General features: G+C 48.1%; 1 protein-coding gene across 1 annotated transcript in view; it reads right to left on the bottom strand.

The window, feature by feature from the left end:
- The window catches only part of NDUFA10 (NADH dehydrogenase (ubiquinone) 1 alpha subcomplex, 10, 42kDa), a 29,312-nt gene extending 15,379 nt beyond the window's left edge, over window positions 1-13,933 (bottom strand). Inside the window, exons 1-7 of the mRNA XM_005857709.2 lie at window positions 12,866-13,933; window positions 11,935-12,150; window positions 9,289-9,375; window positions 6,407-6,528; window positions 5,236-5,315; window positions 3,454-3,508; window positions 1,533-1,618 (exon numbers count right to left, since the gene is read on the bottom strand). Coding sequence (XP_005857771.1) covers window positions 1,533-1,618; window positions 3,454-3,508; window positions 5,236-5,315; window positions 6,407-6,528; window positions 9,289-9,375; window positions 11,935-12,150; window positions 12,866-13,055 — 836 coding nt within the window. The 5' untranslated portion in view covers window positions 13,056-13,933. The remainder of the gene's footprint in view (window positions 1-1,532; window positions 1,619-3,453; window positions 3,509-5,235; window positions 5,316-6,406; window positions 6,529-9,288; window positions 9,376-11,934; window positions 12,151-12,865) is intronic.
- Window positions 13,934-13,973: the final 40 nt, after the last annotated feature.

Raw genomic sequence — 13,973 nt, 5'->3', positions numbered from 1 at the left:
CGGGGGCGGGGCTGGCCTGGGGTCGGGGCCATGGGAGGTTGGCCGGCGGGCCCCACCCTCATCTGCCAGTTCGCTGGCCGCAGTGGGCATCATAGCAACCAGTGGGAGTCATAGCGACTAGTAGTTCCAGTCGTTACAGCATTCAGGTCCTGGCTTTTTATATATATATATAGAAGATACTGTCTTCATAGGGACTTTCAGAAGACAGGTACAAGCTTGCAAACTGGTACACATTTTCTGGAGAATAATTTTAGAATATATCAGGAGTTGTAAAATGCATTCATACAATCTGGCCAGTAACTACACTTTTATACCTTAAGTGAGTAACTTGTACAATATGCTCATTACTGTACTATGGATATGAAGAAATTGAAATGACTGGAAAGATCAATATTTAAGAGATGGTGTATCTCAGGGCTGACAAACTTTCTCAGTAAAGGGCCAGACAGTAAGTATTTTAGGCTTTGAGGCCTATACATGGTTGCTGTCATGTATACCTTTCTCCTTAAAATCCTTTAAAAATGTGAGGACCACTCTGTGCAGCTGAGTGCTGGATTTGGCCCCCAAGCTGTGGTTTGCCACCCCTGATTTCTATCTCAACCAATAGATTCAACAGCAGACATGAAGGGCCATTAAAAATCAAAATTCTAAATATTTAATAAACTAGGGACATGCTCATGATACTAAAAATAGACTACAAAGATATATGCAAGATAATTTTTATTTAGAAATATATAAGCACACACATTTTAAAAAAAAGATTACAAGAACCAGCATTAAACTGTTAGCACTGGCTTCTGTGGTGGCAGAATCATAGGCGATTTCATTGTAATATGGGCTTTGGTTTCCCAGCTTTCCATTATGAGTGGATATGACTTCGACCTCTGATTCCTCGATCTGCCATCTTTTCAGTGTCCCTCACCCTCCTTACCAGGTTAAACCACTCACTCCTTCACTCTCCTCTGCTCCAGCCACACTGGCTGGGCTGCTGGGCACACTCTCCCACCAAGCTCCTGCCCAGGCCCTGTCCGTGACCTGGCCTCCCTGTCCCATGCTCACCCCCAAATACCACCGGCCCACTCCCTGCGTCACTCGGGCCTCTTCAGAAAACAGGCCTTTCTCGCACCTTCCCCAACAGCGTTTTCAGTCACTTGCTGTCCCGTTACCCAGGGTTGCCTTCCTTCAGCCTTTAGCACCGACACAGTTCTATTGATGTGGGTACTCTAGCTCCCCAACAAAACATACATTTGATGGGATGAGGTGTTTTACTTGACACTAAATCCTTTACATCTGAAACAGTGCCTGGCACGTGGTGAAGGTAAAGTGGCTGCTGAATTAATAACACAATCAATTCAATATAAGACCACAGCCCGTTTGGAAAGAAAGAGGAAATCTGCCTCAGTACAGGTTGGCCTGTTAACACCTAACTTGAAACATAGTTCCTTCACAAATCCGTGTCTGCAGCAGGCAACATATCCAACTCAAACACCAGCCCTCCCCGTTCCGGCCGTTCTCAATGTCCCCATACTCACAGCATCCGCAGATGGTAGAAGGAACTGTCACTCTGGTCGAGCCACGGCCCCTTGTCAAACTTGAGGTATTCGATGTCCTCCACCACCTGGACAGTGGGAATTCCAATTTTAATGGAAAGTCTCATTTAAATGACACGACATTTTAATACACCATAAACTACAAATATCTGGCAGGAAGAATCACACCATAAAAGTAAAAAAGGAAGGAAGTCCAAACAGATGGCCTTCAGTGAAGCGGGGGACTGAGTGATGACCCCTCAATGTGGGCGTCTTGCCCAGCTGACACAGGAGACATTACCTGACAGTCTGGGAGAAAAGGGGCAGGTAAGAAAGAGTCAGACTAGGGAGGAGATGTGAGTTTGTGACAGACTACTCATTTCCTCCCAAGCAACTTCATTCCAGGAACAACAGAATAATAATAAAGTAAATTCGTTCCTTTGGGAAGTTCCATGATCCATGTTCTCAGCCCAAAGCCTGCGGCCAGGACAGCCTGGCCTCCCAGAGGAGCACCTTTAGGATGCACTCTCTCCTGAAACACACCCAACTGGGAGAAGTCACCTAAGTTTCAAGAATTTGGATATATTCAATAAGAACTCAAATAATGACAGTCTTAGAGCTAAAATGCATCACTCTTCTCAAACACATGCCATCTATTCTCTCAAAGATTTCACAATAACCTAAAACAAGTCAGCACTACAAACACAGAAGGCTGGGAAGGAATGAAATGTGGCTGAATCAGTGGAAGAGCAAAATAAATCAAACCTAAAAGGAACTCTGAAGCCGGCCCAGAGCCAGCTGAACGCAGGCCTCCCATAGGAGAACCCTGCTCTCTCTCCTCCAAGCCAGGAGGCAGCTCGGGGTGTTTCATAGGGAAGCAGGCAGCTCTGTGATCCTTCTGCTATGTCACCACCTGCAGCTCAACCCCAGATCACAAAATGTTTTTTCTTCTAAAATTCTTATTTTTTTAAAGTAATTTATGCTTTTTTTTTATGTTCTTATTGATTTTTTTAGAGAGAGAGGAAGGGAGAGGGTTAGAGAGACAGAAACATTAATGATGAGAGAGAAACATCATCAATCGGCTGCCTCCTGCACACCCCTATCAGGGATCAAGCCCACAACCCAGGCATGTGCCCTGACCAGAAATTGAACTGGTGACTTCTTGGTTCCTGAGCCACACTGGCTGGGCTGTGCTTAATATATAAGATGTGAGATAGTACTTTTCTTTTTTAGCAAATGAATGGTCAACTGCCTCAATACCTTTCAAGAAATAAACTGTTTTCCTCTACTTTCTTATTAGCCTTTAAAATACTGTCTTTACCAAATCAAGCCTCACACATGTGCAGGTGCACACACACACACACAAGAACACACACACATGTGAGCACGCATGCGCACCTGTTTCTGGACTCTGTACTGTTCCATTCATCTATTCATTTATTCTAGTATTACCACCACAGTGCTATCATTGCCATAATTTTGTAATATGCTTTTGTATTTGGGAGGGCAAATGTTCTTATATTACTTTTTTTCAAAATTTTTTGGCTATTACTCATTAATTATACCGAGATTCACTTGAATTTTTACAAAATGCACCTACTAATTTTGGGGAAGCTGGTATCTTGACATACTAAATCTTTCTTGTTAACTAAGTCAAGTTTCAGTGTTACCTTCTATATCATACATTCTGAAACAGGTAACTCGTGGCTCTTTGTATCCACCACTACATCATTTTAAGATCACAGAAGCAGAATTATTTGTAAGAAAATAATGTCCAGAGAGCGTGATGGGTGTGGAACTTCCCTTTGATTGTAAAACACAGCTGTTTCCCAGACCATTGGGAACTGAACTGATAATCTGATTCGCAAGAAGCTTATACATGAATTGGATTTAATAATCACAAACTTTTCAGTCATTTTCTTACCTTTTCTGCATCTTGAGCTTCCTTTACACTATACTGTAAAACTTCACATTTTTCACTGTAGATAAAGAGGAAAGTCAGTGTAAATTTTCCAAGCTTACATTACTGTACAAACAAGCACTTAACCTTGAAGTTGCCACTACAAACAGGCACAGGTCACATTCTTGAACTGGGCGCTGGGCTGGGCCTGCACTGGCTACCATGGCCTGACTAGGTCAGGAGGACAAGTTACAAGTAGGAATGTGCCCATGACTGGACAGTGACAACAGCAGGTCTGCTCCTGCCTTCCCTGCTGCTTCCACCCCACAAGCGTGAGAAACCAGAGCCACCCGTGTCTACAGAAGGCAGGGCACACAAGTCACCTGTACTGCTATGCAGACTGTCTCCAGAGGCTGCACTCATTTAAAAAAAAAAAAGTACAAAGGAGGCCAGGGCCTCAGTGAGACATGTGTACTGACAGCAGCCCAGTGGTCATGGTGGACACACACATAGATTACCTGAGCTGCTAGAATCTAGAATTTCAGAGGCAAATGAACCATCAAAATAAGCTCTTTCAATCAAACTATGCAACAGGACAACAACTCCCTTCCCTTTGTCCTTGGCACTGAAAAACCATGGTTGGATCCCAGAGAGAAGGGGACAACAGAGTGCCATTTACTCTGCCACTTCCTCTCCACACGGCCGTTAGAGACCTGCTCGCCCAGCAGGAGATGACTGAAAGCTGCAGGCTGGTAAGACTATACCTTACCAGTGAAGGAGGCTGCCTGCTTCCATCTGCAGACCAACTAGACGGAAACCCTAGGCCACACCTGGCCAGAGGCCAGCAAGGCCACCCTTTAGAGCCCACTCCTGAAGGGGACAGCAGAATGCCGAGGATGGACTATGCTTCCCACAGATTGTCCACACAGCAGACACAGGGACATTTTCTCATTTAGGTGTCCCTACACCAGCGCACCATCCTATTCATGGGATGTAACCTATAGAATAAATACCTTAAGAATTCACAAGCTGAAATCCACATGAGACCCACTACTATGGTGCCAAACATCACCACCTCTGCAGAACATGGTCAACAGGCTGCTGTTTCATTCACAGTTTTGCTTCTGTGGTATAAAAACTAGCTGTAGGCGTGTGTGCGTGTGTGTGTGCGTGCGTGCGTGCGTGTGTGTGTGTTTTCTAACTTTTCCAGATGAACACCACACTATACCAGATTTTACAATGTGGCTCATGCTCCCTCCTGTCCACACTTGCCTCCTGCATGCATTTCTCACTCCTGGCCCTGTTGAACAGTCTGCACATGGATGAAGTTGATTCCACCCAGGAGCTCGTGGTATATGGATTTACAGGAGCCACTTAACCCAAACACTGATTGAGATTCCATTTAAAGTATCCACAGACACTGCCTATCTTCACGCCTGTCTGTACCGGTTCCCTGAGCACCACCACCAACCAACCCTTCTAGGTCACCTAAAGTAAAAATATGTGAGTTTTCTCATGCTGAAACCCATAATGAAACAGAGCTTCAGTTTACTTAAAGCATAAAAAAATATTAAAACTATAACAAGACAAGAAATGTTTTGACAAAATAAGCAAACCAAAAAAACAAACCAAACAACCAAAAACCCTGCCAAATCACACAGAAAAGTATGCTGTCATTCTTGCTTAACAGCAGATTAAACACTCAGACAACATCCCTGCACACACAGAGAGCTCCCCGGGCGGCGGGGCATCAGGACCTGTGTGTGAAAGACTGTGCTCTCATAGATAGTCATGCCCTTGGCTCACCTCATTTCAGGAAGGAAGGTCTTCTTATAGGCGTTCTCGATGTCCTGAAGATAGGCAGAGGTGATTTTCATCTCATGTGGCTAAACAAACAGAAGTACAGGTGTGAAGGCTCAGCCTTCTCTGCCTTTACCTGTGCATGTATGAACTGTGGACACAATCAGTGGACAGTGTTTTCTTAGAACTCGTGCTGGGTGCTGCAGGGACTCTGGGTGATAGGAAGCGGCCTTGGGACGACTTAGGATTACTCTCATCTTCATCTCAGTGTCAAAAAGGTCCTGCCCTGGCTGGTTTGGCTCAGTGGATAGAGCGTCGGCCTGCAGACTGAAGGGTCCCAAGTTCGGTTCCAGTCAAGGGCAAATGCCCAGGTTGTGGGCTCGATCCCCAGTAGGAGGTGTTCAGGAGGCAGGCAATCAATGATTCTCTCTCATCATTGATGTTTCTATCTCTCTCTCCCTCTCCCTTCCTCTCTGAAATCAATAAAAATACATTTAAAAAAAAATGTCCTTCTTCCCCAGGAAAATGTTCCCTGTGGGAGTGACATTTCCAAACAGGAAGCAGTCCCAGGGCGAGTGGTCCTTATCAGTTACCCTTGTCCCCTTCATGCTGCAGAGCCAGCGCCACTAACCCAGTCCCAACCAAGGCCACAGTGAGTAAACGGATATGTGTGAGATTACCGTTCTTCTCTTCAGTAAGCAGGAAAAGAGTTAAAGAGACAGTAGTGGGATTCAGAAATCAGTTTTGATTCATAGGAAAATAAGAGGCATGAAATCCCCATTAGAGAGCAAAAGGTACACGGCCAAGGGAAGTCCTTACCAGCTCTCACCAGGTATAGGCATGAGAGAATGTCTTACAGAATGGTTTAGAACAGTGGTCGCCAACCTTTTGGACCTCACGGACCACCAGTGGTCCGCGGACCACCGGTTGGCGACGGCTGGTTTAGGAGACGCAGGCAAAGGGAACAACAGTGGGCTGGAACTAGGGACTGGAGGGCGCTGGTGGAGAGCAGCGACTGTCCAGGGGCCCTTCAGTCCTTGTGAAAGTGCCTGCTCTCTCGGGGCCATGTGTGCCCCACCCTGTGAGCCCCAGCAGTCATTTCTGCCTCCTGCAGATGTCCCTGTGAGAGACAAGGAGGTGCAGAAGAGAGATAGGCCTCAATGAAAAGCTGACTTACATCTCCCTTCTTCTGAATCTGAGCTTGGACCTCTGGAACGGGCATGTCGATGTAGATCACCACGTGAGGAGGCAGGTACTCGCAGATGGTCACTTTCTTCACCTCATTGTAGTGGTCCACACCTGGCACACACAAGAGAGGCGCCATCTGTCATCTAATAGTCCAACGTAGGTGTTTCTAAAACATACTCTTCTTCAAATACAAGGACAAAGGCATATGCACCTCTCAGAGCCAGTCAGCTGTCAGTGCAGCTGCACACCAGCCCTGGGATGGCTCTGCAGGTGCCAGGGGGCTAGCACAGCAACCCTGCAGTTCCACAGTCCTAGAGTACCAGGCCCAGAGAGATCATGCTGGGATGCAAACCCTGACTTTAACAGCCTTAGGATTTTCAAATGCATCTTGGACACACTTAACACATGTGGACAGATCACGAGAATGCTTGCTTCATATTACACAGTGTTTTACAAAGTATCATATTTTAAAAAGATATTAGCTTGTAAGAACATGTAATAAATAACTTCAAAATGCAAGGGGTATTTAATTTTAAAGCGTGCCTTTAACATTTATGTAAAACGTTTTTTGTACTAGTTCAATAGAAACTTACCTGGCCATTGGGTAAAGCTAGCACTAAAACTACTTACTTCCTAGGCAACAGGAATGGGTCATATACACCTCTTATATGTGTATTTATTTCTTCATCATAACAGATCTTCTCTAAGGAGTAAAAGACACCACCCTTGCCCACACAGGAACACTGTCAAGAAAGCATGGTCTGCACATTGTCACGTGGTGGAAACTTCCAGAAGTGACAAACTTTGTGATCACACTAAGATGCATGGAAAGAAAACCATCTTGCTCTAAAGCAAGCACTCAGGTGACCACTCCTGGCAGCTCTGGTTTTCAAGGCAATTCAGGACAGGCCGCTGGTCCAAGGCAGCTGGGAAACACGAGAGACCAGTGAGGAGGTGGAATCAGAGTGAATGGCCAAGGCTCACTGTGGATGCTGCTCCCCTGACCACAATCACCTAATATCTGTCCATGCAGAGAACACGCGGCCTTGAGTTTGCTTCCCATCCATTCACCCTGGAACCAGGCCCATCCTTCCCACATCAGGTTAGAGCTCCCTTCAGCTGCTTCCTCTATATTCCTGTTCATGTTCCCATTTCTTAGGCAATCTCACCTCCTTATAGGCCACCCACACCCAAGTGATCTCTTTCCCCCAACCCAGCACTGCAATGACTCTTGCTGTGGCACTGATGACTGTCCCCACTACCCTACGACTGTCCACCACTACCCTACTGGCCCTGTGTGTATTCCTGACCATTCAGGCGCAATTCTGCACTGGCCTTCTTTCCTGGAACCTGGAAGCCCCCAAGGATTCCAGTCTCAGGCCTCACCTCTCACTCTGTGGGCTCTGCAGTGCTGACCCTCCACATTCATCTCCAGCCCAGACCACTGCTCAGGACTTTAGCTCAGACACGCAGCTGCCTTAAGGACATCGCCACAGCTCTCTCACAAGAATCTGACTCGGCATGCCCAGCTGCTGCCCTTGAGGGTCCTCCTCCCTTGGTGGCCCCGTCAGCCCAGGCAGGTCCACTTTTATTCTCATGTTCCTCCCACAGAGCTGACCCCAAGCTTGCCATGTGCACCTGCTCTGTCTCAGATCCACCCACCTCAGCAGGCTGCCCCACTGCCCCGTGTGGCCCTCACCCTATGATACACTCGTCCTCCTCCAATTTCCTCTCACCAGACATCCCTCCAGATACATGAACTCAAATCTCACCACATCCCTCACATGCCTAAAACACTACAGGGGCTCCTCAGTCCTTTCAGGAAAAGTCCTAGCGACCAAGCTGAGGGGCAGCCCCTCCTCGTGCACCGTCCTCACTCACCCTGCTGCACGGCGCATGGCTCGCCAGGGTTCACTCTCTAAGGTCACAACACACCATGTCCCAGCTGGTTAGACATCCTGTATGCTTCCACAGCACCCCGACAATACCAAGGACCCACACGCATTTTACTGCAACTAGCCACCTGTGCTGCTTTAACACTGCCTTCCCACTGCAGGACAGGGGAGCCTCTGATACATCTTCATCTCCCTGGCACCTGAGACAGAGCCTGCACACAGCCTGCCCTCCAGAAGGCTGCTGACCGACTCTAACTGCCACTCAGTATGTCCAGCAGGGGTTGGTACCGTGGTCAGAGGCCAGGGCTCTGGCTGCTCCTTGTACAGGCATGCAGTGGACACCCTTAACAGCAGGGCAGATAGGCACACAGGAGCAGACAGCCTGGCCTCACTCATCACTGGCGTGCCTCCGCCCCCCCCCCCCCCCCCCCCCATTCACTAACCAACAATGCTTACTCTGCCCTCCAGCAGGCAGAGCACACAGAAAAAGGTCCATGGGCAGACTGACATGGCCTTTTCCCAGCCCCACCCCTCCCTGCCCCACCCCGCCCAGCACACTCCTGGGTACAATAACCTGGCCCGGCAGGGCAGGCTTCTATCACCTCTTGTGGTCAAATGACCTTTACCCAGGTCTGTATTCCTGCCCACATGCCACTTGTCAGACTCTGAACAATGTCCCTAAAAGCTTCAGTGCAGCACCCTGTTGGAGAGAAAGGGTGGTGATAATACCAGCTGTCACCTGGTATAGGCATGAGAGATGAAAGACACCTAATTACATAATACACTAGAAAGTGCAGTTCAGGGAAATTAAATCTATTGACCAAAGAAAAATAGCTTAGGTAGCAGCTAGACAGAGCAGAGAGCCGGGGGGTTTCTTGAGGAAGGCCGTGTGGCAGACGTTCCCAGAATGCACACCAGCTAAAGGTGGTGTATCACAGCCCTGACGACCCAGGAGCTGGCTCGAGAAGGGACTCACACTGCCTCCGGATGAAGCCCTGCTTGTACATCGCATCCAGGAACACAAAGTCGCTGTAGATGGAGCGCTCCAACACGACACCCTGCCCTGTTTCAAGGAGGGAAACAGACACCAAAAATCAGACATGATGACTACAGCAATGGAAAGGTGTAATTTCATTTTAGAAAGGGGGGAAAAGTTATTTACAAGTCCAAATATTTTCAAAAGAACATAGATACACTTCTAAGTGGGAACTGATTTTCAAACAATATTTTTTTGGTTTGGGCAAGAGACCATACTGCTTCATTGTGTCAGCTGCAACAAAAGCATCTGATTACTAGAAAGTGTTTCCCCGCCCACCATGCCCATCACAATCCTGCACCAGCCCCAACCTTGGTGAGACCAGGCTCCTCCTCAGGTCCCCTCTGGCCAACACCCCACTCACAGCTAACCGCCAGCTTTCTCCCCAAGGCATTCCTATCGAACTACTTAGCACCACTTCTGCAGCGACCCTCCCAGTGCAAGCCTCCTCACCTCTGACCGGGCCAGTCTCCAGCTCAGTTCCCGCCCACCTGCCCCCCAGCCTCAGGCTGCTCTCACTCACCCACAGAGGCATTTCCAAACTGCAGCCAGATCCTGTCACCCCTCCACTCAAACTCTCAATGGCTTCCTCTCCTTCAGGGGAAAAACCAACAACTGACCATCTCGCCCAGGCTACTTCTCTGGCCTCCTGCCCCTCAACTCCCAGCCTCGTTCACTGCGCTCCCACATGGCCTCCTGAATGTCACTACAGCACACAGAGGCTCTTCATGCTCAGAGTGCTGGTCCCCAGGGGCTCCCGGCCCATTTCCCTGCACTCAGTCCTGCAGTGCTGGGCAGAGGCCTCCCCTGACCTTCCCATCTGGAAGAGTAGCCTCCAGCCCTGCTCCAAACCCCTTCCTCTCTGCATCTACCACTCACTACCTAGCATGGCATCAATTTTTGCCTTTTACTCCGTGTCTCACCTACTAAAATGTAAGCCCCAGGGGTGGGGACTGACTTCCTGTGGTAGCCCCTAGTTCCTAGAACACAGCTGGCACTCACTAAATATTTAATGAATAAATTAGTATAGCACAAAAGGAAACAAGTTTTCATTTAAAACGTTTCTTTTTAAGAAATGGGGAGTCCTGAGGCAGGGCTGAAGTATGCTTCAGGAAGAACCTGGAGTGAATGGAGAGTCACTAATGCCTGCAGGCTCCACGTGGCTCCTGTGAGCTGGTCCTGGCACAGAGCATCAAGGCCACGTTTTTTTATCAGGAGCAGAGTTGACCAAAATCAGGGCTTATGTTCATAGAAGAAAAAGTATCACTAATAACATGTTAGAAAAGTAAGATAATAACTAGGCCCTCTGATACCATTTAAAGAGCATTATCCTGCATCTCGTTGTGCAATCTGTGTATGTGGGACCTGCCAGAACATAGACAGGGTCTCTCAAATGCAGGCTTCTGAACCAGCATCATCAGTTACCTGTGCTCACGCTCAGACACCATGAAGCAGAACCTCTAGGTCAGCAGTTCTCAACCCCTTTAGTGGCCAAACGACCCTTTCACAGGAGTCGCCTAAGACCATCCTGCATATCAGATATTTACATGACGATTCATAACAGTAGCAACATTACAGTTATGAAGTAGCAACGAAAATAATGTTATGGTTGGGTCACAACATGAGGAACTGTATTTAAAGGGCTAGAAGGTTGACAACCACTACTCTAGGTGGCAGCTGGGCTCTTCGTAAATAAGCTCACCAGATAACTGATAGTCGATTGGTGTGGCAACCATGTACTAGTACAGTGGCTGGTACAAACCACCCACCTCGCACATAGCATCTGTTTCTGTGCGAGAACGCAGGACTGCTTGGGCTTGTGACTGTGGCCGCATACCAGTGCTGCATCCGTTTTCTGAGTCTCAGGGTGTTCTGGGGACCAAGTCTCACCCATGTGCAAGTTACCAGGAGGAGGAAGCAGCCCGGCCTGAATTCCAACCTCATTCTGCATTCCCAACAACTGTGGTCTTGCCCCATTTGTTCCGAGTCCCTCCATCTCCTGTGTCCTTATCCCTGGTGCTTGCCCCCAATACTCTGGACCTTGCCTGCCCCAGTACATAGCCCTTGTCCACTTCATGCCTGCTTCATGTAACTTCCAGGGACACCCCCCTTGCTGTGTATGCCATCTCCTCCACCACTGCCATCATCCAGATGGTTAACTTCCACCCTCTGGAGTGATGGTGAATTCCAGCCCATCTCTGAGCTTCAGTGACAACCCTATTTTGTTGCAACCCTACCTCTGTCTGGCACATGGCCCCATTCCCACGACTGTGACTCCACTTCCTCCCAGTCATTTGGAGGTTCTTTTTCCCCCTCCTTTGTTTTGACACATGTGCCAGACAAATTCCATATAATCCATAAATCTCACTCCCGTACACAAAAGTTAAAAATAGTATGAAGTGAATTTATTCTAAAACGACGATCACATGGGCCTTGGGAAATGTATGATCTTACGGAAAGAGAGAAGTTGCTTCATCAGATGCCCTTAAGGAAAAACTCACTAGTGGCGATCTAAAGTGGCTGAGTTCCAGAACAGGGTTCAAGTGCAGAACACGCTCACCAGCTACCTGGCCATGGATACTGCACCTGTGCTCAGCAAGTGTTCCAAGGCGTCTGCGTACTGCAGGAGGCGACTGGCATACAGCCAGGACTGCAGACGGTAACTGTTGCCGTCATTACTTTTGGGATCATCGTAAAACTTCTCCAAACTGCAGTTGCCACTATATTGTACGTCCAGGGGTTTTCCATCCCCCGTGGTGCTGTCTGCATAGTGTATTCCTGCTTCAGGAAAGTGCTTCAAGCCTGAGGAGAGACAGACCACGTGAAAAGAGAGGTGGATGCTTCACGCCCTATCAGCAAGCAGCATGCACTAACAGGAACTCCCATCTGACACCAGCACTGAGGCTCACTGGTGAGGACCTGGGGACAGTAACCTGCACACCAAAGACACAGGTGTGCTCAAGGGAGCACTAAAGACACTGAAGACATGTCTGAAACAGGCGTGAGAGAAGCATGTCGGCTCAGAGGTTTCACTGCAACAAGCCTCCTTGCACCCCCACCCCATATGAACTCAACCCACAACTATGGGAGTCCCGTGTGCAAGCAAGCAGGTGCTCGTTAAGGATCACAGGAAGGTATGGAGGACAAACACCCGCACCGGGAGTAGGAAAGGGGGCTGGCACCTGGCTTTGCTCTAAAGAGCTGTGTGCCGTCAGCTTCATACTGAGTTTACCCATCTGTGATGACGGCCTTTGTATGCCCCGTTTCAGAGGCTGTTATAAAGCTCAAGTAAGACAGCTCGTGTCAAAGTGCTCCATTTCCATCAAACTGAGAATGGCAATGATTTTTTAATTTTCCAAATATGAAAGTTAAAAGCAGCTTTTTAATAAATATTTTTAAATGCAAAATACCTACCTTAGTCCAATTCTACCTGGCCAATATTAAAGTAAAATCAACCTCACAGAAGCAACCATACATCGGAGAAAATACTGTCATTCTGCATGACACAGATTCATACCTAGTTTCTCTGCTATTGCTTTTGCAAGCTTGCTTTTTCCAGAACATATATTGCCATCGACGGTTATCACTTTGCTGAATTTTGTCAGCTTTTTTGATGTTTTGTCGCCAAATATGAATGCCAAAGGGCCAAACTGTCTCTGGCCCTGTACACTCGTATGGATTCCTCCCTGAAAAACACAACAACACATGTGGGCATGCTGGCTGCTGCAGGCACGAGCAGTTATTAGGTAAAAGGCCAAGAAGGCCGTTGGTTATAAAAATGTTAATATATACAACTTTACTACCTATTTGTTTAATTACAGGTCTCCCCGTCCCACCCCCAAGGTAAGTTCTTAAGGACAGGGGATTATCTGAACAGATTGTGTGTACCATGTTTAATAAAAATTGGATAGATGAAAGTAAGGCAGAGTGTGGGGAAAGTGGGGGGAGAAAGGTAGGAAGGACATAAAGAACATTTCTCCAGTCTAGTCTTCTGTCCTGGTTGCCTCACTGTCTTCAAACAGCTCCACTAGGTGTCCTGATCATTCCTGAAAGCTAACAGACCTAAAACTGAGATGCGGCATCCACACCCTGCAGCCAGCTCTGCTCCCTCACAAGCTCTCTTTCCACTACCAACCGAGGGAAACAGCGCAGGCATGGAGTCATCCTTCACATGCTCCTCCTCCCTCCAACTCCACAATCACTCACAAAATCCTACTGATCCTGCATCTTAAATCTCTCTGGAGCGCGTCACCTTCCTATCCCACGGATCCACAGATGTCCTCACCTCTCTCACCCACAATGCAAACACCTGCCTCATCTCCTGTCTCCAATATCCCCAATCTATTTTTTGCACTAAAACCATAACAATCCCTCCAACGCGTGCGGACACACACACACACACAGAAATACAATCGAAGGGCAAAGTGACTAGCAAGCCACAGCCACCCAGCGATGTATTCCCAAGTTTCCAGCCACAGTTGTGCTTCTCCGGACCCTCCGCGTGCAATGCCGCCCGTCCCTGTTGGCGACCACAGGGGTCCCCTCGTCCTCCCAAAGCCAGCCCGAACGCCTCCTGCTCTGCGTCAGGGCCCGCCCGGGCTGCTGTCAGAGCCGCTACGCGACAC

This window comes from Myotis brandtii, unplaced genomic scaffold (genome assembly GCF_000412655.1).
Source record: "Myotis brandtii unplaced genomic scaffold, ASM41265v1 scaffold112, whole genome shotgun sequence".
Lineage (NCBI taxonomy): Eukaryota > Metazoa > Chordata > Mammalia > Chiroptera > Vespertilionidae > Myotis > Myotis brandtii.
Note: the sequence above shows the minus strand (reverse complement) of the source record. Positions and strands in the feature narration are given on the sequence as shown.